Here is a 20796-nt window from a genome sequence, read left to right on the forward strand (position 1 = left end):
TTTCAGAAAATCTAATGCTTGATCGGCAGGTAAACCACTTTACATTATAAGCCAAATGTAATGTTAGCACGAACTGAAATACACCCGTATGCTTGATGATGGCGCCGACAGAAATACATGATTTTTTCCTTTATTTTTTTTGGTTTGGTTTTTTCTCTTTTTTATCCAATAATAGTGTATTTGGTTTTTTTTTGAAATTACACTTTTTCATGATTTTTTAATTTAGGTCGGTGAGTTTTTCTTATTTTCTCATTTGGATTTTTTTTCAATCTTTGTAATATTTTGCTGATGTTATGTTTGTATTGAAGTTTTTTGTTTGTGAATTGAAGTTAAAAATTTTCTTATTCGATTTAGGGTTATCACACATCTGATATTACAGAAAATTCATGATTTTTCTATTTGATTTTATCATGTAATGTGAAGGTATTATCTGCAAATTATGTATTGAATGTTTTTATCCACTTTTATATTTTTTTCTATTTTTCCCATTTTATTTATTTATTTTATTAAAAGATTGGGGGCAAAATGCAAATTATTCCATACGTTGGGGGTTGTTGGCATATATAACCTTTACAGTTTTACAGAACCCAAAATCGCCCTCAAGCGCTTGTACACACGCAGACGAAATAGTCCATTATTATTCTCCAAAAAATACAAAATACAACAAAATCAAAAAATTGAATGAAAAAGTGTAAAAAATAAATTGAACGGCAAAGTGCAAATGACATCATACATTGAGGGTGTCTGTATTTTATCGTAAAACTTAATCCTCTATGTCATATTTATTGTTGTAATACTTATTCTATTGATATAAAAAAGCAACAGATGTAAAAGTAACAATGCATATTCAGGTTTATGTATGTAATACTAAAAAAAATCAAATAATAAGAGATTCACTATTTTGTAAAGAATTTAAATTATTGGTAATGATATTATTTCTTAGTGTGAAATACAGTGCAATTTTATCTTCCTTTTAAGCTCTTAAGATATCACGAATTGTAATAAGGGGGTCTCCACGTATTCTTCAACATGAAAGTCGCCAAACTTAAGATGCTTCTCTAGTCCTACTACCTCAATTCATCTCCATTTTCCTGTCTCGATGTTATAACGAAAAATCCAACATCCGAGAGTCGACATCCTTGTCCATCCAACGATATTTGTCTCCCCATAGCTATTGCTGCTGAAACTCAACTTATATGATACTCTAATTGTGAAGGAAACTCAATCCTATGTTCCGACCACGATCCACACACAAACCCCTTTTCCTTGATCCATACTCGTTTCATGTAACTCTCCGTCTCCACGATTCATACCGATCCCTTTACTTCAATTAGATGACACGAACTGTACCTGGACGAGGACAACCCGTAAGGGTACGTGAGCACGTGCAAGTATTCGTTTCCGACATCCAAAGCAGCTATTACTTCTCCCTCGACGCTGCTAGTAATAATCGAAAAATCAAAACTCCATTGACGCAAACACTTTTCGATTCGGCCAACAGGTAAAGCCCTGGCTGATTAAAATCTCTCCACGAGATGTCCACGCCTACAGTGAAAATCTTGTTGTTGATGACTAGGACGTCGAGATGTCCGTTCATGGGGTTGTCGATTCTTGTAGATACGGGTCTTAATACCTTGTACTTGTCTGTCGGTATTTACTCCTTGGAGGATATACATGTTGGTGGAATTATATGGCAGTTTTTGTAGTTTTGCCACTGGAAAATTAGATACTTAGTATAACCTCTATCATTTGGGGGGGCAAAGCATAATTTTAGACAAAAGAACAAAACAGCGTGTGAACGGTGTTGAATAGCCGTCACTCGCCTCAGCCGCCTATTTAGAATCCTTCCCCGCGCGGGCACTCTTCGCCTGTCTCCTCATCAAATCAGGGCCACAATCCATTCATTCCGCCACGCGTCGAAATCTTAGAATGTTTTTGACAGTAAAACCAGGCAAGTTGCTGTTACTGTAGCGCAACACCTAAGACACGTCCATGATCAGAAAACTTTCTAGATAAGCTACCCGCAGCCGACTTAGACCGACCACGATCTGCCACATCATTCCAACTACCCCCATGCTGGTCCTCCAACCGCTCATATTCCGACACGTGCCCCTCTCCAACGGCTATTTGCTGTACTTAGAAGCTTTTCCAAAATTTCAGATTTTTCCATTAAAATAATTTACATATTAAGTTAATTTTCAATGACCCACAAAAAAGAACTTATTCTGATGAGATTTTAAACAAAAAAATATTTTAAATGAACTTATTTATGTACAATATTTACTAGTAAAGTATAGCACATTCAATAGTAAGTGCTTCATTTTTAAAAATATATCAACATAAAACATTTACACAAAAATTGTATAAGTAATTGTTGTTGAGTAAAAAAGCACCTAAAAATATATATTACCATAAGCAGTTAATATAAATATTTTGATTTGTAGAAAAACATTGATAAATAAAGAAAATAAATAATATTAGAGAAATAAAAAAATTATATAAGTATTAAAAAGTATATATGAAAAATCATGATAAAAGGAGGAGTTGAAAATAAATAATGAATTGCAGGTCAAAATTAAGTGAATTATTACAAGGATGGTCTGACTTAATAAATTAGGAGTAAAAAAGGAATGTATTTCGATAAATAATGATGCAATAAATGGAAGAAACAAACTCAGATTTCCGTAATAAAAAATAAATCTTCATCGCTAAGTATATGTTTTTATTCCTTGAGAAAGAGCCTTTATAGAACAACACGGAAAAAGGAAATTATAACATAAACAATATTTATATCTGATGAAAGAGAAAACTTTGACTATTTTAATAGTAAGGGGAGTTGTACTGTGAGTGTGTGAGTGCGTGTGAAATATATATATAGAGCAGATAGTTGGAAGGCGGTTCATCTTTCCTTCTTCAGCACTAACTGTTGCGTCAATTTCCGTTTACTTTCTGCCTTTTTGATTAGGGTTTCTGTAATCTTTGTTGTTTGTGTCTACAAAGAAAGGGTCTGTGGGCTCTGATTAAGAGGAGTGTTAGGTTGGTGGTTTTGGTATAGATTCTGAGTGGTTTGGCTGTTTAAAAACCAGATCTTGGAGTGGTTGAGGAAATGGAATTCGGAGAGAAGCCCGGTTCGAATATGAAGTGGGGAAGTGGAGGGTATGGAGTGGGGCTGGTGAGAAGTACATCGTTTGGGAGGAAAAGGGTTGCTCTGTCAAATGTTTGTATGGAGTTTGGGGATGTTGAGGATTGTTTTCCCACCACATTGTCCAAGAGACAGTGCTTTCAAGATTCATTTTTGTGTCCTGAGAAGTCTGCTCTTGAAGATTTGCCTCAGGAGATTCTGGTTAGTGATTGGTAGATTGGATGCTAGGAATGTGTTTGATGTATTGCTTGTGTGATTTGTATCACTAAAAAGTTGTGATTGCGTTGCAGATTAGGATACTTTGCTGTGTGGAACACGATGATTTGACGAGGCTGTTTTTCGTGTCCAGAGCAATGAGAGAAGCAGTAAGCTTTAGCTCTTTGTTTTTATTGATTGCTTTCTTTGGTAGTTTCCGAAATCTTCTGGGCTCATTGAGTTGATCTCTTTTGTGATTGCAAACAGACGTTGATCGCAAAGAAGTCCCATTTTGCTTTCAGTACACCGCGGAAGACATTGTCATTCCCGAAGGCGGAGGATTTTGCAGAGTTCAATGATGTCGAAGCTCCAAATGCTCCAAAGCAACAAAGGGTTCGATTGTCTAGATTGAGCGCGAAGAAACTGGCCGACATTTCCGTCGCCCTGTTTGCATCTGACGATGAGCACATCTGGCCAAGAAGAGATTTGGCGATGGAAATGGAAACAGAGATTTGATTGAATGGTTTTGTACAGGCGTTTGTTGTAAATTAGATGATCTGATATGCTTATCAGATTGGTAGTTTTGCTGTACATGTTGGAAACAATGTCTCCAAGCCAGAAATTTCTTCAACCTTTTTTCGTTGAAGAGATGGGGATGGGGGGTGGCTTGTCTGTAATTGTTTGTACATGTACGTGGAATCTGAAATGGTTCAGGAATTCGTCGTGTTGCCTGCCGTTTATACGTAGATCTACGTTGTATGTATTTGTTAATTATAAGGAAATGAATGTCGTGATTCATGGGGATTAATCATGGGTTGTATCATTGTGGATTGACTTGATTGATGAGCGCATTGGATGCTTGTTTTGACAATCTCTGTACCCAGTGTCGGGTTGTTTGGCTGTCCTAGGAGATAATTATACTTTTTAAATTTCTGTATTTACATTTGTAAGTTTCAAGAACTCAAATATTTTGATTAATTTTTTTAATAATCACTTGTAAAATTAAACTTTACTAAAAGCATGTTTCGATAAAAGTCCATTTGTAACATTTAACGTTACAAAAAATTTTCTGTTGGTTATCGTAAGTGATTTTTCTAATTCACTTACTAATCTTAAACATAAAATTAATTTTATAATCTAACAACAATCTGCTTTCTACAATCAATTTAGGGACGGTGGAACCAACCTGGGCTTAAACCCAAATAAGTTAATTCAAAAACTATTGGGTAATATAGATTTGGTCGCATTTGTAATAGGGAGTCTGGCTACAGTCTGTATACACCAGAGCTGATGACCTAACTAAATTGGGCTAAAAGTTTATTCACTTGGGGCTGGACCCAATAGAGATGTCTGGCTTCTGACCCACAGAAGAATTATATACATAGTTTTTGTCGAAAAATGTAGGCACTGCAGGGAGGGGAGATGCCTCAATATTGTTGAATTTATGATATTGATAGACAATGGAATTCCAAAAGCCTCCTCTTGGAGAAGACAACAATGTTATGTTTAAGTCGGCCATCTTTTCTCCTCTGCGGTTTCCCATCCTCCACTTATCTAATCTTTCACTCTTTTCCGACCAAAATAGCAACCTCGTCGAATCATAATTCATAGCGTTGCATATTTAAAGTGTCCAGTTCTTTGGCTTTTGTTTGTCTGTTTCCGTATAAAGGCCGCGTGCAGGTTCAGCTGCAGGTGCCGCAACAAACGCTGATATCTCTGTCGTCATCCATCAGCAAGCATACACTCAGAGTGAGAATTGAGAAATGGCGTCGACGAAACGCGAGTTGCCGTTTAGTGATGAATCTAAACTGAAGAAGCCGAGGGTTGCGGAATTGGAGCGCTTTCAATCGCCTGCCATGGCTAACCTGCGCGTTGTTCTCAATCCCGCTGATTGTGACATAGGTCGTGATCACTTCTCGTTTTCGTTTTTCTGTCAACTTTCGTGGGATTTTTTTATTCTTCATGTGTCCTGTTATACCTCGAACGGTCGAGAAACTCTGAATTGATTGATTACTCGTTCCATCTGGTTAATTTAGAAAAGATGAAAATTTTAAGAATTAAGAGGAAGTTGGTTCGAGTTATTTTCGTCTAAGAAGTAACTGAACCTGACAGGATTAGTCGAATCATGGTTTTGATTTCCTTAAGTTTGAATTTTTCTGCGTTGTTTTATCTTGAATGTACTTGAGTGATTCTGTAAATTTCAGTAACTTTCTTCCATATTCGCATCTTTTGCATTTATGGTGCGTGCATGAAAGGAAGATGTACCGGCTTGTGTTCTATAGGTACGTATAGTTAATGCTGTTATCCTAATGGGATATGTAAATTTTGTGGAAGTCTGATATTAAGAAGTTTCATTGGTTGGACTTTGAATAAAAATGGAAAATGGAAAGTGGAAAGACTCTTTAGGATCAAGATCAGCATTCCCTGTGTAGGAACTACGGATTAAGGAGGAATGATTGTCGGGGAAAAGAAGCAACTACAAGTGTGCTTCACTTCCACTTAATTGGATAATCAGGACCATTAAGTATGGAAGATCATTGATATACTTACCACATGTCTAATTGTGTGGTTTTCTGTCTGAAAGCCTTCCTCGCAATAATTGACACCGCACGCAGGGGTGATTGGCAGTATGAGTTAAGTTGTGTTTGTTGCCTTGATCTTGTTTTCTTATGAATAACTCACCAAGCATTATGGACTTCGTATTGAAATTTCAAATGCGGTTGATGTGCATGTCGCCAGCAGAAGTCAATTTAGGGCATTTATAATGTTTCTGTCATGTTTTTATTAGTTTATACAGTTAGCTTCCTTTATTGGGATAACAAATCTAAATAATTTGCTATTGGATTGATTGTCCAAGACTTTTGACCATGTGTCTCCAATCAGCTGAGTAATAGATCCTTTTCTTTTTTGGGGACAGATTTTAATGTTGGGAGAGATGGTCTGCAAGGCTCAGCACTCTATGAGGAAGGCTTTGCTTATTGCTGGTCTGGTGCTCGGGCAAATATCGGAGTCACCAGAGGGAAGTATTGCTTTGGCTGCAAAATAGTATCAGCTCAACCGGTGGTCATGGAAGATACTCCACTAGATCAGCAACATGTCTGTCGTGTTGGCATATCTAGAGGAGATGATGCTGTGCGAAATCTTGGAGAGACTGTACACAGTTTTGGGTTTGGTGGCACTGGGAAATTTTCTAACTCGGGAAACTTTTTCAGCTATGGTGGAACATTTGGTGTTGGCGATACTATAGTTTGTTGCGTTGATCTCGAAGATAGGCCCATGGCTTCTATTGGTTTCTCCAAAAATGGCAAATGGTTGGGTATAGCAAAGTATTTCGATGCAGGTCCAAGCGGCCTAGGTGTAGTGGGTTCTCCAATAAACAATCTGCAATGGGAATCAGCTCTTTTCCCCCATGTTCTACTGAAAAATGTAGCAGTCCAGTTGCAATTTAGCATTGATGATGGTTTAATTCCAGAAGATGGCTACAAGCCCTGGACTACTGCCATTTTGGATGGGAACACAATTTTGGGACCCACCTTTGCAAATGAAAATGATTGTGAAGTGATAATGATGGTGGGTTTGCCGGCTTCTGGAAAAACTACTTGGGCTGAGAAATGGGTGAAGGAGCATGCTGAAAAGCGTTATGTTCTTCTTGGGACGAATTTAGCTCTGGAACAAATGAAGGTTCGTACCTTTTCTGTCTGCTTTCTCACGCTTCCTTCGTTTTCTTGTCCCTAAGGTTCTGTATTTTTCTTCTGCTTCTGGATGATCCTGAGTTATGGCCAACCTCCTTACAGGTTCCTGGTTTGTTGCGCAAGCATAATTACGGTGAACGGTTTGACCGCTTGATGGATCGAGCAACTAAGATTTTCAATGTTCTTCTGTCCAGGGCTTCCAAAATACCTCGTAATTTCATTATTGATCAAACTAATGTCTACAAGAGTGCTCGTAAACGTAAACTAAAGCCTTTCGCAAATTATATAAAGGTAATTAAGAGGGAGGATCTTTCGATTGATTTTCCTTTTCTTCATGTTTTATTGCAAGTGATGCACTCTGAACTTCTTGTTGATGTTTCCTTGTATCAGATTGCTGTTGTGGTTTTTCCAACAGCAGAAGAGCTCAAATTGCGTGCAGATAAGAGATTTAAAGAAATGGGGAAGGAAGTTCCTGCTGAAGCAGTAAACCAAATGTTAGGTATCCTCGTATAGAACGTTTCCTATTAATTGACTGCTTCTTGGTCTTTTTTGTCTAGTAAATTACATTAATTAGGTGTTTTGAAACTGTTAACTTTGCAGCCAACTATACTTTGCCCATGAGCAAGGACATGCCTAGGACAGATGAGTATTTCGATCAGGTTTCAGAAAGTTAATATATTTCCCCAATTAACTGTTCTTTTTTTTTCTGCATTGTTGTTTATTGCATTTCATTCCTGGCTAGGTTTGGTTTTTGGAACTTAATGGAGCAGAATCACAGATATCCTTGGATGAGATGAAAAGAGAAATGAGCATGAAGCAATCTTCAAGTGAAAGTTCTCTCATGTCATACAGTAGCTCCTCATGGCAATATTGTCAGAAAGCTCCAGTGAAGTCATATGGTGCCTCATTTCAGGATCAAGGCAACTTACTATGATTCTTCTTTGTCCATGTTCAATATGCTTTAACATGCTAACGTTGTAGATTTTCCTTAATGCTATATAGGCCCTCCTACTTGTGACTTCAGCCGTGATTTTGATAATACTGGTAGTTTCAAAGGATATGACTGCTCCAGGATAAGTGAGTCTCAGAGCAGAGTGCTGACGTCCCATGGAGGCACTGGCGAGGTCTACAATAGTTACAGTGTCGATGATGCTTACAACCATACTGGTGTTGGTAGCCAACATTTCTCACATGGAGTTACAGTTGATCCTAGATGGAGCAACACTGTGGAACTCTATTCTAGAGCATTATTGTACAACACTTGCGATGATAGACACGCCAGTGGTTCTGGGGGCGCACTACATGATGTCCAGACTATGAGGCATTCTGCATATCAGCCTGCTACACAATTCCCATACGGTGAGTGACCTTTTTTTGTTTCATGAACTAACATTTATACTCCTGATTATCTGTTAAACTCCTTGATAACACTAGCATAGTCGATAGATCTGGTAAAATTTCATGAAATCAAACGTCGCCTCTTGTTAGACCCCATGTTAATTGTATCTACATTTCTCTATCAACTGGTCACTTGTAATATCTGGTGTGTCCTTATCCCTACAGGTTCTTATAGGACCCAAACACCTATACCTCCCTTCGGTCGTTTCCCGAACGAAGCGCAGCATGCTGGAACTGGAGGGTATCATCAGCCGTCTTGTTGGGAATTCTCGGATAAAAGGCACTGGTTGATCACAGAGAAGCAGAGGACAAAACAGAGAAATGGTTGATCACAGAGAAGCATAACAGAGAAGCAGAGCTCCTTTCCTTACGAAGTCGCGTTTTTGTGGAATGGAAAACACGTTTTTCACTTGTCCTATTAGTTTTACGTTTATGTCAGCTGATTGGTTAGTTTGTTATTTTTGTTAGTCGTCTCTTTCATCTGCATTTTCCTCTGTATTTAACAGAGAGTATTGTACAGCAATTCATATATGAAAATTGGCCAAAGTTCTGCCTTTGCAATGGCAGTTAATTCAATTTCTCCATTGATTTCCTTTTTCTACATGGTATCAGAGCCTTCCTCGTGAAGGTCTCTCGATATCCATTGTTCTTTTCCTTCATTTTCTCTGCCATGGAGTATAGCACCTCTATCGGACATGACGCCACTTCAAGTGGCGTTTCAGAACCTGAGTTTATGCAACTGCAATCGTCTGACCATCCGGGAATGGTGATGGTATCAGCATTATTCACCGGGAACAATTACTTCGCTTGGAGTAGGGCTATTAAGAGAGCCCTTACAGCGAAAATGAAGCTCGATTTCATCGAAGGGACTGCTATACGACCTCCAGTTAGCAGTGATGAGTTCAAACGCTGGAATCGCATTGATTCCATGGTCACTACCTGGGTTCTAAACTGCATGACAAAGGAATTGGCGGAGTCTTTCATGTACGTGGGATCTTCACGTGAACTTTGGATTGAGCTAGAAGCGCGGTATGGAGAAAGTAATAGCCCTCAGATTTATCAATTGCAAAGGGATATTGGGCAAGTTACACAAGGAAATTTGTCTATTACTGAATATTATACAAAATTGAAAAGGTTGTGGGATGAGCTCTTTTGCCTATCACCTACACCTCGATGCATTTGTACAGGATGCACCTGTAACGTTAACAAAGCAGTGGACGACTTGAATGCCTCTAATCATTTGATGCAATTTCTGGTTGGGTTAAATCCAATTTATGAGCAAGCTCGCAGTCAGATTTTACTTCTGGAACCATTACCTACAGTGACTAAAGCATACTCTATGTTGCTCAGAATGGAGAAGCAGATGCAAGTTAACATAAGTAATGTGGACAATGGTGCCGCATTCCAAGCTAGGGGGCAGAATTATAGAAAGAAAAACTTTGCTGATAAGAAAACCATGGTGTGCGATCATTGCCAGAAGGCAGGGCATACAAGAGACTCATGTTTTAAACTGCTTGGAGTACCAGATTGGTACAGAGACATGACTGAACAGAGAAAGAAAGCTGGAGGAAGGGGGAAAGGTTTCATTGCTCAAATGACTGATGAGGCTAGTTTGACGATGGATGAAAGCAAGCACTCTAACCTGGCTGACTTAGTGCGTATGGAGATGAAGAAGTATATGAAGGAGGAAATACCACTTGATCCTTTAAAGATCAACTATGCACAACTCGACAATTTTGCAGGTAGTAGTGCAATTTCTGCCTCTGATCTTTCTAGTTCTTGGATAATAGATAGTGGTGCAACACATCACATATGTGCAGATTTCAAACTGTTCCATTCTTACACTAAACTCACTAATCCAATGATCATACACCTGCCTAATGGACACTCACAATCAGTTTCACACATTGGCTCATTGCATCTTTGTTCCAAAATCGAATTGACCCAAGTCCTTCATATTCCTTCATTCTCAGTAAATTTACTCTCTGTCAAACAACTATGTGCTTCGCTATCTATCCAATTTAGTTTTCTAACCTTTACTTGCACTCTGCAGGACCAGAAGACTAATAGAGTTCTCGCTACGGCACACTTGATTAGAAACCTTTACATTTTAGAATCAGTTTCTGCACCTACAAAATCTGCGTCTCTTACCTGTACTCCTTACTCTTGCATTGTTGATTTGAATCAATCTGACCTTTGGCATCAGAGACTTGGACATTTGTCCCATAATTCCATAAAACATATTGGTGATTTGTGACAGCTGAGTCACAATATAAAACCTTGTGATATATGTCCACTTGCAAAAATGTGTAAATTGCCTTTTGAATCCAGCAAAATACGAACAAAATCTGTGTTCTCTCTCATTCATCTTGACATTTGGGGGCCTTATAGGGAACCTACTACGTCTGGGTGCCAATATTTTTTAACTATCGTTGATGATTTTAGTCGTTCGACTTGGACATTCCTCATGAAGTTCAAATCACAAACTCTGGAAATATTTCAAAACTTTTGCAAGTTAATTACTACTCAATTCAATAAGCAAGTGCAGTCCATTCGAACCGATAACGGGAGTGAATTCCTTAGCTCTTCTTTCCAGCATTTCCTTCGAAATTCTGGGATCGTTCATCAACGTAGTTGTGCTTATACTCCACAACAAAATGGAGTCGTGGAGCGTAAGCACAGGTCGTTGCTTGAAATAGCCCGTTCTATCATGTTTCAAGCCTCTTTTCCTCGGCATTTTTGGGGTGATGCTATCTTGGGAGCTACATACTTAATCAATAGGTACCCAACAGCAGTTTTAAACTGGAAAACTCCATATGAACTGTTATATGACAAGCCTCCCACATATTCTCATCTCCGTACTATTGGCTGTTTGTGTTTCGCTATTAAACCCGAACCTCATATTTCAAAATTTGATAAGAGGGCATCTAGATGTGTATTCTTGGGTTACCCTAGTGGGCAAAAGGCATATAGACTTTATGATCTTGACACTAAATCCACCTTTGTTTCTAGAAATGTTCAGTTTCGTGAAAATTGTTTCCCTTTTGCTACAATCCAGACATCCACTCCACCTATACCATTGGCAGTCATCCCCTTAACTGATGATGATCTTGAGGATAGTACTTCAATTCCTAAAACATCTTCTCCTCCCTCGTCTTCCATCCCTCCTGACCAGCATTCGTCTACTCCTTCCCCTGCACTTCGCAGGTCCATGCGAAGCCACAATAAGCCTGCGTGGCTTAACGATTTCATTTGTCATCTTCCTTCACTTGATCAATCTCCTATCATCACTTCTTATGATTCTGCATATATGGGATTTGTGTCTTCACTTTCTATCTTGCAGGAGCCTAGAACGTACAGGGCAGCAGCTTCCATTCCCCATTGGACTGAGGCCATGCGACAGGAAATTGCTGCTTTGGAACAAAATCATACGTGGGAAGTAGTTCCCTTGCCGCCTGATAAATCACCCATTGGATGCAAATGGGTTTATAAGACTAAACTTCGGGAAGATGGAACTGTTGAACGACATAAGGCGAGGCTTGTGGCAAAGGGATACACGCAGATAGAGGGTGTGGATTACACAGAGAGATTTTCACCTGTGGCCAAATCTGTAACGGTACGTTTGTTTCTAGCTTTGGCTACAGCTTTTCAATGGCCTCTTCACCAAGTTGATATCAACAACGCTTTCCTCCACGGGTATCTCGATGAAGAAATATTCATGACAGCTCCTGAAGGATACTCTGTTCCCCCTGGCCACGCTTGTTTACTCAAGCGTTCCTTGTATGGTTGGAAGCAAGCGTCGAGACAATGGAATGCCGAATTTACACGAGGTCTTGAAAAATTTGGATTTCGACAGTCTGGGCATGATCACTGCCTTTTCTTTAAGGCGTTGCCTTCCGGATTTATTGGTCTTCTCGTTTACGTTGATGACGTTCTTCTTATGGCTCCATCACTTGACCTCATTTCTCAAGTCAAGGTGTATCTTGATGGCCTATTCAGTATCAAGGACTTAGGTTGTGCACGCTATTTTCTTGGCTTACAAATTGCACGCTCTGCAGCTGGCACATCCATTACACAGTCGAAATATATTCATGACATTATTCGTGACTGCGGTCTCCAATCGGCCAAGCCTGTGGCTACTCCCTTGCCCTCTGGAATTAAACTCCATTCTACTTCTGGTGCTCCTCTTGCTGATCCAGAACGATACAGACGTTTAGTTGGGCGTTTGTTGTACTTATGTTTCACTCGACCGGATATATCACATAGCGTACAACAACTCAGTCAGTTCATTCAGACTCCTTGCCAGTCTCATTGGCGTGCTGTGCTGCACTTAGTTCGTTATTTAAGCAGCTGTCCAGATCTTGGACTATTTTTCCCTTCCTCAAATTCGCTTCAACTGCAGGCTTTTTGCGATGCTGATTGGGGTGCCTGTCTCGACTCACGTTGCTCTCTCACTGGCTTCGCCATCTTCCTTGGACCGGCCTTGATCTCTTGGAAAACGAAGAAGCAAAGCACCGTCTCACGCTCCTCTGCCGAGGCCGAATACCGTAGTATGGCAGCCACCTCTTGTGAGCTTCAATGGATAGCTTATTTGCTGAAGGATTTTGGTGTTTCTGTTACCGTTCCTATTCCATTTCACTGCGACAATCAAGCTGCCATTCACATCATGGCCAATCCGGTGTTTCATGAGCGCACGAAACACCTCGACATTGACTGCCATGTCGTGCGAAATTGCTACAAGTCAGGTTTTATTCAGCCCGTTTTTGTTCGAAGCCGTGATCAAGTTGCTGACTTGTTTACTAAATCTCTTCCCAAGCTCTCATTTTCTGGTCTCTTGGGCAAGTTGGGCTTGTTTGCTGTCACCCCAAGTCCCACTTGTGGGGGGGGTGTTGGGAATTCTCGGATAAAAGGCACTGGTTGATCACAGAGAAGCAGAGGACAAAACAGAGAAATGGTTGATCACAGAGAAGCATAACAGAGAAGCAGAGCTCCTTTCCTTACGAAGTCGCGTTTTTGTGGAATGGAAAACACGTTTTTCACTTGTCCTATTAGTTTTACGTTTATGTCAGCTGATTGGTTAGTTTGTTATTTTTGTTAGTCGTCTCTTTCATCTGCATTTTCCTCTGTATTTAACAGAGAGTATTGTACAGCAATTCATATATGAAAATTGGCCAAAGTTCTGCCTTTGCAATGGCAGTTAATTCAATTTCTCCATTGATTTCCTTTTTCTACATCTGCTCTGAGGCCTCCTCCTACAGATGCACAGCGGCCTGGACTTTATCCCCGGCCTCCATGGGGTTACTAATTGCCTAGGTCTTCCCATGTGTATAATTGTAGAGTCCAATTATAGATGTTTGGGTACAGCTGAGTATTGTAAAGGATATATGATAATGCATGGTATGGCGGTAGTGAATTTAAGTAGAATCTTCTTATTCTTTCCTTTAATGTGATTTTCCTGCCAAATGGAAGTGTTTGGAAAAGACCAAGATTTGAAATTTTTAAGTGGGTCGACCCCGACCGACCCGACTACCCTAAAGTGACAAAGCCAAGTTTCGAATCTTGGATAATACAAATCAACAATGATGAATACCAATCAAGCGTGTTTGACGTGATCTTAAAATGAAATATATAACGTCACAATACATCGTATACTTATGGGGGAGATGTTGAAGTTGAGGAATGGGATAATTATATTTAGGGTATGCTTCATGCTTGTATTTGTTTATTGTAACCACTCTCAATATAAAATTTCTTCATTGATATTATTATTGTTATTATATGCTTCTGCATAATTATAGCATCAACCGCGACATCGATATTTTACTTACTTAGCCGTGATGCTCGCTGACGTACCTTCTGCATCGAAAGCTGTACGTTGTCGTTTGGTCAACGGAATCAATTTGCATGTGGGCCACCCTTCCCCGGATCCAGATCTCCCGCCAAGTGATAAAAGCTGGCGACGTTCCTGAGGACGACAGTGGAAAAAGAGCAGTTCAACTTCGGGTAGAGCGCAGCTCAACTTCTTCTCGTTGTTCCTTTCTCTTGCTCACAGTTCAGTTGTGATTTACACCAGTAAAGCCAGCGCGAACTTCTCATCTTTCTGCATGTGCGACTCTGTTTGGTGTATTTTCTGATGTATGCTCTTTGTTTTCAGGTGGTTAATTTCCAGTTAAGAGTGTCTGAAACATACTGAAAATGACCTTGTTTCAGAGGTTCTGCAGAATTTTCAGGGTGAATCCATGGCTTGTTAGAATGTTGATTGTTTTCACCGTCAGGTAATCTTTCCTCTCTTATTACTGAAAGAGTAGTTTTTTCTTTTCTTTTTTGTTACTCTATTTTCGGCTATTAGATTTCTGAATGAGTTGCTTTCCACGTTGATTCTGAATGGAGTTGAAGATTTGGTCTGGATGAATGATTAAAGTTTAGGGGTAATTTCCAGTTGCCTGACTATTTGCGGAGGCTGGAGTTACATTGACTTGTTGTTTTTCATGTTTAACTGACAATGAATTTATGAAGTTAAGTAAATGTTGCATCGACTTAGGCTGGTTTTGGTTGGAGTTTGATAGAAAAAACAAAGTCGAGCGAGTTCTTTGCTTGAGCTGTTTGGGGAAGTAATGATCTTTTTACACTTCATTGTTGCTTTTTAAGAATTAGTTTGTTGGCTGTAGCATGATGTAGCTAGATTGCATGTACTTACATGTGTCCTTATAGTTAAAAGTATTCTTGCTATATTCTGTAATTGTGAAGGAGATTGATGACTCTCCTCCCTGGGAGAAAACTCTTTTATGTGAACTGATCCTCATCTGATCAGTTTTGCCCTACTTATAGAAATGTCTACTGATTGTGACAATTCTTCAATAAGGATACTCTGAAGAAACCTTTTCCTGAATTTTTAGCTGATCTACCAGCATCAGATTTGCCATTGAATTGCATTATATGGTAACTGTATCCCCTTCCCCTTTCTGTATGTGAATGGCAGTGGTGGGTGCGTTTTGGCGTTTTCTGAGGCTAAACAAGAGAATGGAATGACCTCTGATTCAAGTGAGGCTGATAGCAAGAAGAAAAAAGTGGTGGTACTAGGAACTGGTTGGGCTGGGATAAATTTCTTGAAAAATCTGAAAAATCCATCGTATGATGTCCAGGTGATATCACCACGTAACTATTTTGCATTCACCCCATTACTACCAAGTGTGACATGTGGCACTCTAGAACCTCGCAGCATTATAGAACCAGTACGCAACATTGTCAGGAAGGTAAGTATTTGAATGAGGCAGTATAAGCCTTATCCTTGACTAGACTACTGCATAAGTTCTACATCTGTTATCTTCAAACTTATGCTTTTTACTCTTCACTGAACTTGTTGATTTATACTGTCAGGTTCCTTCACACGCATCTCTTTCTTATTTGAGCTTGTAAAAAATGATCTTTGCAATTTAGTCATTCTTTGGTCGTTCTTCTACGTATAACCAAATTTAGCTTTAAACATTTGAAAATCCTGTCTCCACAATATGCTTTCTGATGGAATGAATTGGAACCTCTTAGTAGCATAACTTTTCATTGTTAATTTTATTGTTTAAGTGCTTACATTGCCTCAACGGACCTATCTTTCTGGCAGAAAAATGTAAATATTCACTATTGGGAAGCAGAGTGCTTCAATATTGATGCAGAAAATAAGAAAGTTTATTGTCGATCTAATATAGCTGGCAATCTGAATGAGAAAGAGGAGATCGATGTAGATTATGACTACCTTGTGATTGCCATTGGAGCCCCTGCAAATACATTTAACATCCCTGGTGTGGCGGAAAATTGTCATTTCTTGAAGGTAACATCCACAGGCTTGTCTTACGATATGCTTTGTCATTCTTTGTTTATACTATAATCCTCTTGGGCGGCACAACAATAGTTGTTTCCTCACATCTAGATAGGGATGTCAGTGTAATTTCTCTAACTATGGGGTAAGACTTGACCTTCGTGGCAAGCTTGGTTGATGGAACTGCTTCTTGTGCAGGAACTAGAAGATGCTCAGAAGATCCGTAGGACCGTTATTGATTGTTTTGAAAGGGCTAGTTTGCCTAACCTAAGTGATGATGAAAGAAAGAGAATCCTTCATTTTGTTGTTGTTGGTGGAGGTCCAACTGGTGTTGAGTTTTCAGCAGGGCTTCACGACTATGTTAAGGAAGATCTAGTCAGGTTATACCCCAAGGTGAAAGAGGCAGTTAAGATAACACTTCTCGAAGCTACAGACCATATTCTGAACATGTAAGTTTCAGGTTGCTTAAAGCAGAATTCTGGAAACAATGCTTCTATGATTAGATAAACATGATTGGTTATTCATATTACAACAAGGTTTTTGTTGCTTTTTACTAGCTCTAAAATCATCTGATTGTTTTCCTAGTTTTAAAGAGAAGGTAAGCTAATTAAAAATATGTAAAGAGATATGCATTATGAAGAGGATGAGTCTTTGGATTAAAAGATGCACTATACTGGTTTCATGAATTATGTAATCATGCAAGTTTCTCTTTACAGGTTTGACAAAAGAATCACAGCTTATGCTGAAGAGAAGTTTCAGAGTGACGGAATTGATGTCAAAACTGGGGCAATGGTTGTGAAAGTATCAGATAAAGAAATTTTAGTTAAGAATGGTGGGAGAATATCCACGATGCCATATGGTATGGTTGTCTGGGCAACTGGCATTGGAACTCGCCCTGTTATCAGGGATTTCATGAAGCAAATTGGTCAGGTAATAGCTCGGGTGCATACAAAGCTGTCTTTACAGTTGTGAGTTGCTGTGTCTTTTCATGGTTTATTGCCGACTTAATTCCATTGAGTTATCAGAATTGCTGAAAACTCAGGTTTTGTCACCCAGGATAATAGACGTGCATTGGCAACTGACGAGTGGTTAAGAGTAGAAGGATGTGACGGTATATATGCTTTAGGAGATTGTGCGACAATCAATCAGCGCAGGGTCATGGTATCTTTGTCTCCATTAGTTTGTGTTTTGCTTGGTCTGTGATCATTCAAGCTAATGTTTACCTTTTTTCACATGGAGTTCTCCATTAAGGTTAACCCTACTTTTTTTATATTTTAAGGAAGATATATCGGATATATTTCGGAAAGCAGATAAAGACAACTCAGGGACGCTTACCGTTAAGGAATTTCAAGAAGTACTTGACGATATACGTGAAAGATACCCCCAAGTAGCACTCTATTTTAAAAATAAACGTATGCGGACTCTTGTTGATCTGTTGAATAATTCAAAAGGTGATGCTGTAAAGGGATCAGTTGAAGTCAATCTTGAACAATTCAAATCAGCTCTTTCCCAGGTGGATTCTCAAATGAAGAACCTTCCAGCAACTGCCCAGGTTCTTTAGCCAACGACACATCTTGGTGAACTTCACAATCATTTTTCCTCCATTAGAAAGATTAACGACAACTGACTTTCTTGATGGAATTTCAGGTTGCTGCACAACAAGGATCCTATCTTGCTGACTGTTTCAACCGTATGGAGAAGTGTGAGAGAAATCCAGAAGGTCCACTGCGTTTCAGGGGCGAAGGACGTCATCGGTTCCACCCTTTCAGGTACAAGTCATGCTAGTTTTCTGAAAGCTCTAGAAATGAGAACTAAAATCGCTGAAGCTAAAACTTTAAAGCTCCTTCTTTAGCACTAACGTTGAGGTTTATGCAAGATAATGAATTGCAGCGAGCCCAAGTTTTAATAACATTTTGAGATTACATGCACTTAACTACTAAATAAATGTTTAGTGTCAGAAGGTGGATATATTTCATTGCTCATGTTCATGATGCATCCCAGGTACAAGTATCTTGGACAATTTGCTGCTTTGGGCGGCGAGCAGACAGCTGCACAGTTCCCTGGAGACTGGGTTTCAATTGGACGCATCAGTCAATGGCTTTGGTATTCTCTATATACAAGGTGAATTCCCTTTGTCCCTGTAATTCCGAGATCAACAATGGAATCAGCAAAGCCCAACAAGTGTAGTAGTCCAATATTAGTTCTTGCCTACCTGCATTGCCTTTTGAATTGCATATCATTAGTTGATTCTTGCATCTTCATCTCTTCAGCAAGCTAGAAAGTTGGCGTTCAAGGGCATCGGTGATATCTGACTGGACGAGGCGTTTCATTTTCGGGAGAGACTCCAGCTGCATATGAAGCTGAATGTTCTCTTTCTCTGAAGCATCAGTCTCCTATGTTTTCTCATAGTTCCGGAGATATGTGGTGAGTTCTGTTCAGTAATGATGTTGGGGTTGGTACAGCGGTGAAGATAAGCAATCAACCGGTGACACAACAAATTAAAGTTCTTCGAACTTCATCATCTCAGGACAAGTATAAGTTGTGATTTGTAAAACAAATAAAGTTCTATCTCATACTTATTTGTAGCTTCCCCAGGCCTTTCCTTTAATGTGATTTTTATGCAAGTGTTTGGAGAAGCCAAAATTAGAAATCTTTACGTCCAGGCGCGAATTTACAAATTGAGAGCAGGAGAGCGCTCTAAGAAGACCTAATTTATGCTAATTCACAGCTCACATTTCAGTAATTTGCCAACTTACTTTATAAAGTTCAAGACTTGGAAAACATAAACTCTTGATCCAAACTTTGTGAGCTGCACTCAAGAGTTGAGGAAGGTATCCAAGCTTTAAAAGTTTAGTGCTTCTTATACCTATTTTTTATTTTTATTTTTTTTAAAAAGAAAATTATTAAAAGTTAAAACCAAATAAAAATCTTTTAGCTACTAAATTACTTTTTGTTTTATTTGTTGGATAACAATACCTAAAAGACAAAATTTGAAGGGATAATTGCATTTCCCTCCCCTGAGGTTTGGAACAATTATGCCTAAATTCTTTGTAGTTTGGGAAATTACATCTAGTATCCTTGAGGTTTGCTTCCGACTAATAAATAAGTCGATTCCGTTAGTCAAAATTCATTGAATTTGTTGATATTATAAAAAAAATTGAATGAAAATTTATATTTACACTCAATTGATTTATTACAAATTAAATATTTTTTTTTCAACTAAACTACCCCTGTGACAGTGAAAATATATACATCCTCATATGTATTAATGCGCGAAAATGTATGAGAGTAATTTGATTATAAAAAGATTTATCTTAATTGCAAGAAATTAATTATAAATATAATTTTTTTTTATTGATATCAGCAAATTCAATGAATTTTGACTAACGGATGGACTTATTTGTTAGAGGATGCAAACTTTAAAGGTACTAGATATAGTTTTTTAAATCATAAAAATTTATGTATAATTACACCAAACTTGAGCGTAATTACCCTAAACTTAAATCATTCAATTTGTTATCAATGACAAGAAAGCAAATTCCATATTAGACATCCACAGTTATTGAGGACTTGTTTAAACGGCAAGATTGTGATTTTTGTTTTTTTAATCGCGTTTCCCTAAGCCGCATACCCAAGATCCACAGTTGGATATGGAGTACACCCACCGTATAGTGTATTCGGGAATCTCCATGCATTATCCTTACTCTGAATTGGTCTACTTTAGAGCCATTAGTTCCAATCAATAGTTTTCCTTTATAAATAGGGCTAAAGAGTTCCCGCTAAGAGGTTTATTCCCCAAGCAACGCTTTCCGTAAGAAACATAGGTGACTTTTGAGGAGAGTCCACTTACTAGGGGGAAGGCAAGCCTCGTTTATTACCAACTCATCAGCCGGTTAGTACTCTCCTTTCGAAAGCCATTTGCTTACATATATTACTCTTATGAGTATGGGCTTTATCGTCGATCTTTTAGTTGCTGGGAGCTATATTATTTTTTGAAATTGTGTTGAGCCCTTGCACCTATCCATTTTTGGGTGCTTCGTTAGGACACAATTGTTCTCACTTGAACGCATAGCTTCTTAACCTTAGGATTTTCTTTTTCTGTTAGACTTACATAAAGAGATAGCTGCCGCCTCGTAGCATTTACTTCTCCTATGACAAGGTAGAGTTCTCTGTATCTTTAGCAATATTGCTGGTTAGGTATAAATACGAGACTACAAGGTAGCAATTTACTATTAAATAAGAGAAGAGTACTGGCGATAATTTTCCTGAGTTATAAATATGAATTGATATAGTAATTTTTAATTTCTTTATTTCATTTAAGTTTAATTTTTTATTTTAAATTTAACATAAAATGGTCGATATATCGAATCAGAGTCTATGTTTATCCACTTTTACGGCATGCTTTCATGTAAGTATTCTCAATATAATTTTTTTATATATATATTATCATATCCCGATTCTAAATATTCGTATCTATTTATGATTGTTTCCGTTAAATTCAAAGTTTAGAACTGCAATATTTTAATTTATTGATCTTATAAATTCAAATATTAATATAG

The 20796-nt window shown here is 38.5% G+C and overlaps 3 protein-coding genes across 6 annotated transcripts; all 3 read left to right on the forward strand.

The window, feature by feature from the left end:
• The first annotated feature begins 2843 nt into the window (after positions 1-2843).
• On the forward strand, positions 2844-4145 carry FBS2 (F-box family protein). Its single transcript, XM_011087813.3, has 3 exons — positions 2844-3343; positions 3433-3507; positions 3605-4145. The coding sequence occupies exons 1-3, from the start codon at positions 3107-3109 to the stop codon at positions 3851-3853; spliced, it is 561 nt and encodes a 186-aa protein (XP_011086115.1). The 5' UTR covers positions 2844-3106; the 3' UTR covers positions 3854-4145.
• Positions 4146-4716: 571 nt separating this feature from the next.
• Positions 4717-13872, forward strand: LOC105168586 (uncharacterized). Of its 2 annotated transcripts, XM_088883175.1 has the most exons (9): positions 4717-5239; positions 6255-7018; positions 7132-7320; positions 7420-7528; positions 7630-7688; positions 7772-7949; positions 8032-8388; positions 8593-8681; positions 13661-13872. In XM_088883175.1, exons 1-9 carry the CDS (start codon positions 5101-5103, stop codon positions 13730-13732), a joined length of 1956 nt encoding a protein of 651 aa, XP_088739301.1. In that variant the 5' UTR covers positions 4717-5100; the 3' UTR covers positions 13733-13872. The 2 variants fall into 2 exon arrangements, with proteins under 2 accessions (XP_088739301.1, XP_088739300.1); XM_088883174.1 differs by lacking the exon at positions 13661-13872 and having other exon boundaries at positions 8593-9003.
• Positions 13873-14114: 242 nt separating this feature from the next.
• On the forward strand, positions 14115-18861 carry LOC105167933 (external alternative NAD(P)H-ubiquinone oxidoreductase B2, mitochondrial). Of its 3 annotated transcripts, none has more exons than XM_011087817.3 (11): positions 14115-14478; positions 14582-14702; positions 15407-15680; positions 16043-16249; positions 16436-16686; positions 16954-17167; positions 17294-17398; positions 17517-17789; positions 17885-18006; positions 18239-18358; positions 18508-18861. In XM_011087817.3, the coding sequence occupies exons 2-11, from the start codon at positions 14623-14625 to the stop codon at positions 18593-18595; spliced, it is 1734 nt and encodes a 577-aa protein (XP_011086119.1). In that variant the 5' UTR covers positions 14115-14478; positions 14582-14622; the 3' UTR covers positions 18596-18861. The 3 variants fall into 3 exon arrangements, with proteins under 3 accessions (XP_011086119.1, XP_011086117.1, XP_011086118.1); XM_011087815.3 differs by having other exon boundaries at positions 14115-14430; XM_011087816.3 differs by having other exon boundaries at positions 14116-14499.
• The last annotated feature ends 1935 nt before the right edge of the window (positions 18862-20796 follow it).

The sequence above is a fragment of the Sesamum indicum genome, linkage group LG8, assembly GCF_026168435.1.
Source record: "Sesamum indicum cultivar Baizhima isolate 11 linkage group LG8, ASM2616843v1, whole genome shotgun sequence".
NCBI classification, from domain to species: Eukaryota; Viridiplantae; Streptophyta; class Magnoliopsida; order Lamiales; family Pedaliaceae; genus Sesamum; species Sesamum indicum.

What these genes read in the sequence shown, in the direction of transcription:
- LOC105167933 (XM_011087817.3), top strand. Translation starts at nt 14,623, where the DNA reads ATGACCTTGTTTCAGAGGTTCTGCAGAATTTTCAGGGTGAATCCATGG. An exon ending in TCAATCAGCGCAGGGTCATG is followed by an intron (nt 17,399 to 17,516) that starts GTATCTTTGTCT and finishes TTATATTTTAAG; the next exon opens with GAAGATATATCGGATATATT. An exon ending in TGGTATTCTCTATATACAAG is followed by an intron (nt 18,359 to 18,507) that starts GTGAATTCCCTT and finishes TCATCTCTTCAG; the next exon opens with CAAGCTAGAAAGTTGGCGTT.
- LOC105168586 (XM_088883174.1), top strand. Translation starts at nt 5,101, where the DNA reads ATGGCGTCGACGAAACGCGAGTTGCCGTTTAGTGATGAATCTAAACTG. An exon ending in TGCCTCATTTCAGGATCAAG is followed by an intron (nt 7,950 to 8,031) that starts GCAACTTACTAT and finishes AATGCTATATAG; the next exon opens with GCCCTCCTACTTGTGACTTC. An exon ending in TGCTACACAATTCCCATACG is followed by an intron (nt 8,389 to 8,592) that starts GTGAGTGACCTT and finishes TTATCCCTACAG; the next exon opens with GTTCTTATAGGACCCAAACA.
- FBS2 (XM_011087813.3), top strand. Translation starts at nt 3,107, where the DNA reads ATGGAATTCGGAGAGAAGCCCGGTTCGAATATGAAGTGGGGAAGTGGA. An exon ending in ATTTGCCTCAGGAGATTCTG is followed by an intron (nt 3,344 to 3,432) that starts GTTAGTGATTGG and finishes ATTGCGTTGCAG; the next exon opens with ATTAGGATACTTTGCTGTGT. An exon ending in CCAGAGCAATGAGAGAAGCA is followed by an intron (nt 3,508 to 3,604) that starts GTAAGCTTTAGC and finishes GATTGCAAACAG; the next exon opens with ACGTTGATCGCAAAGAAGTC.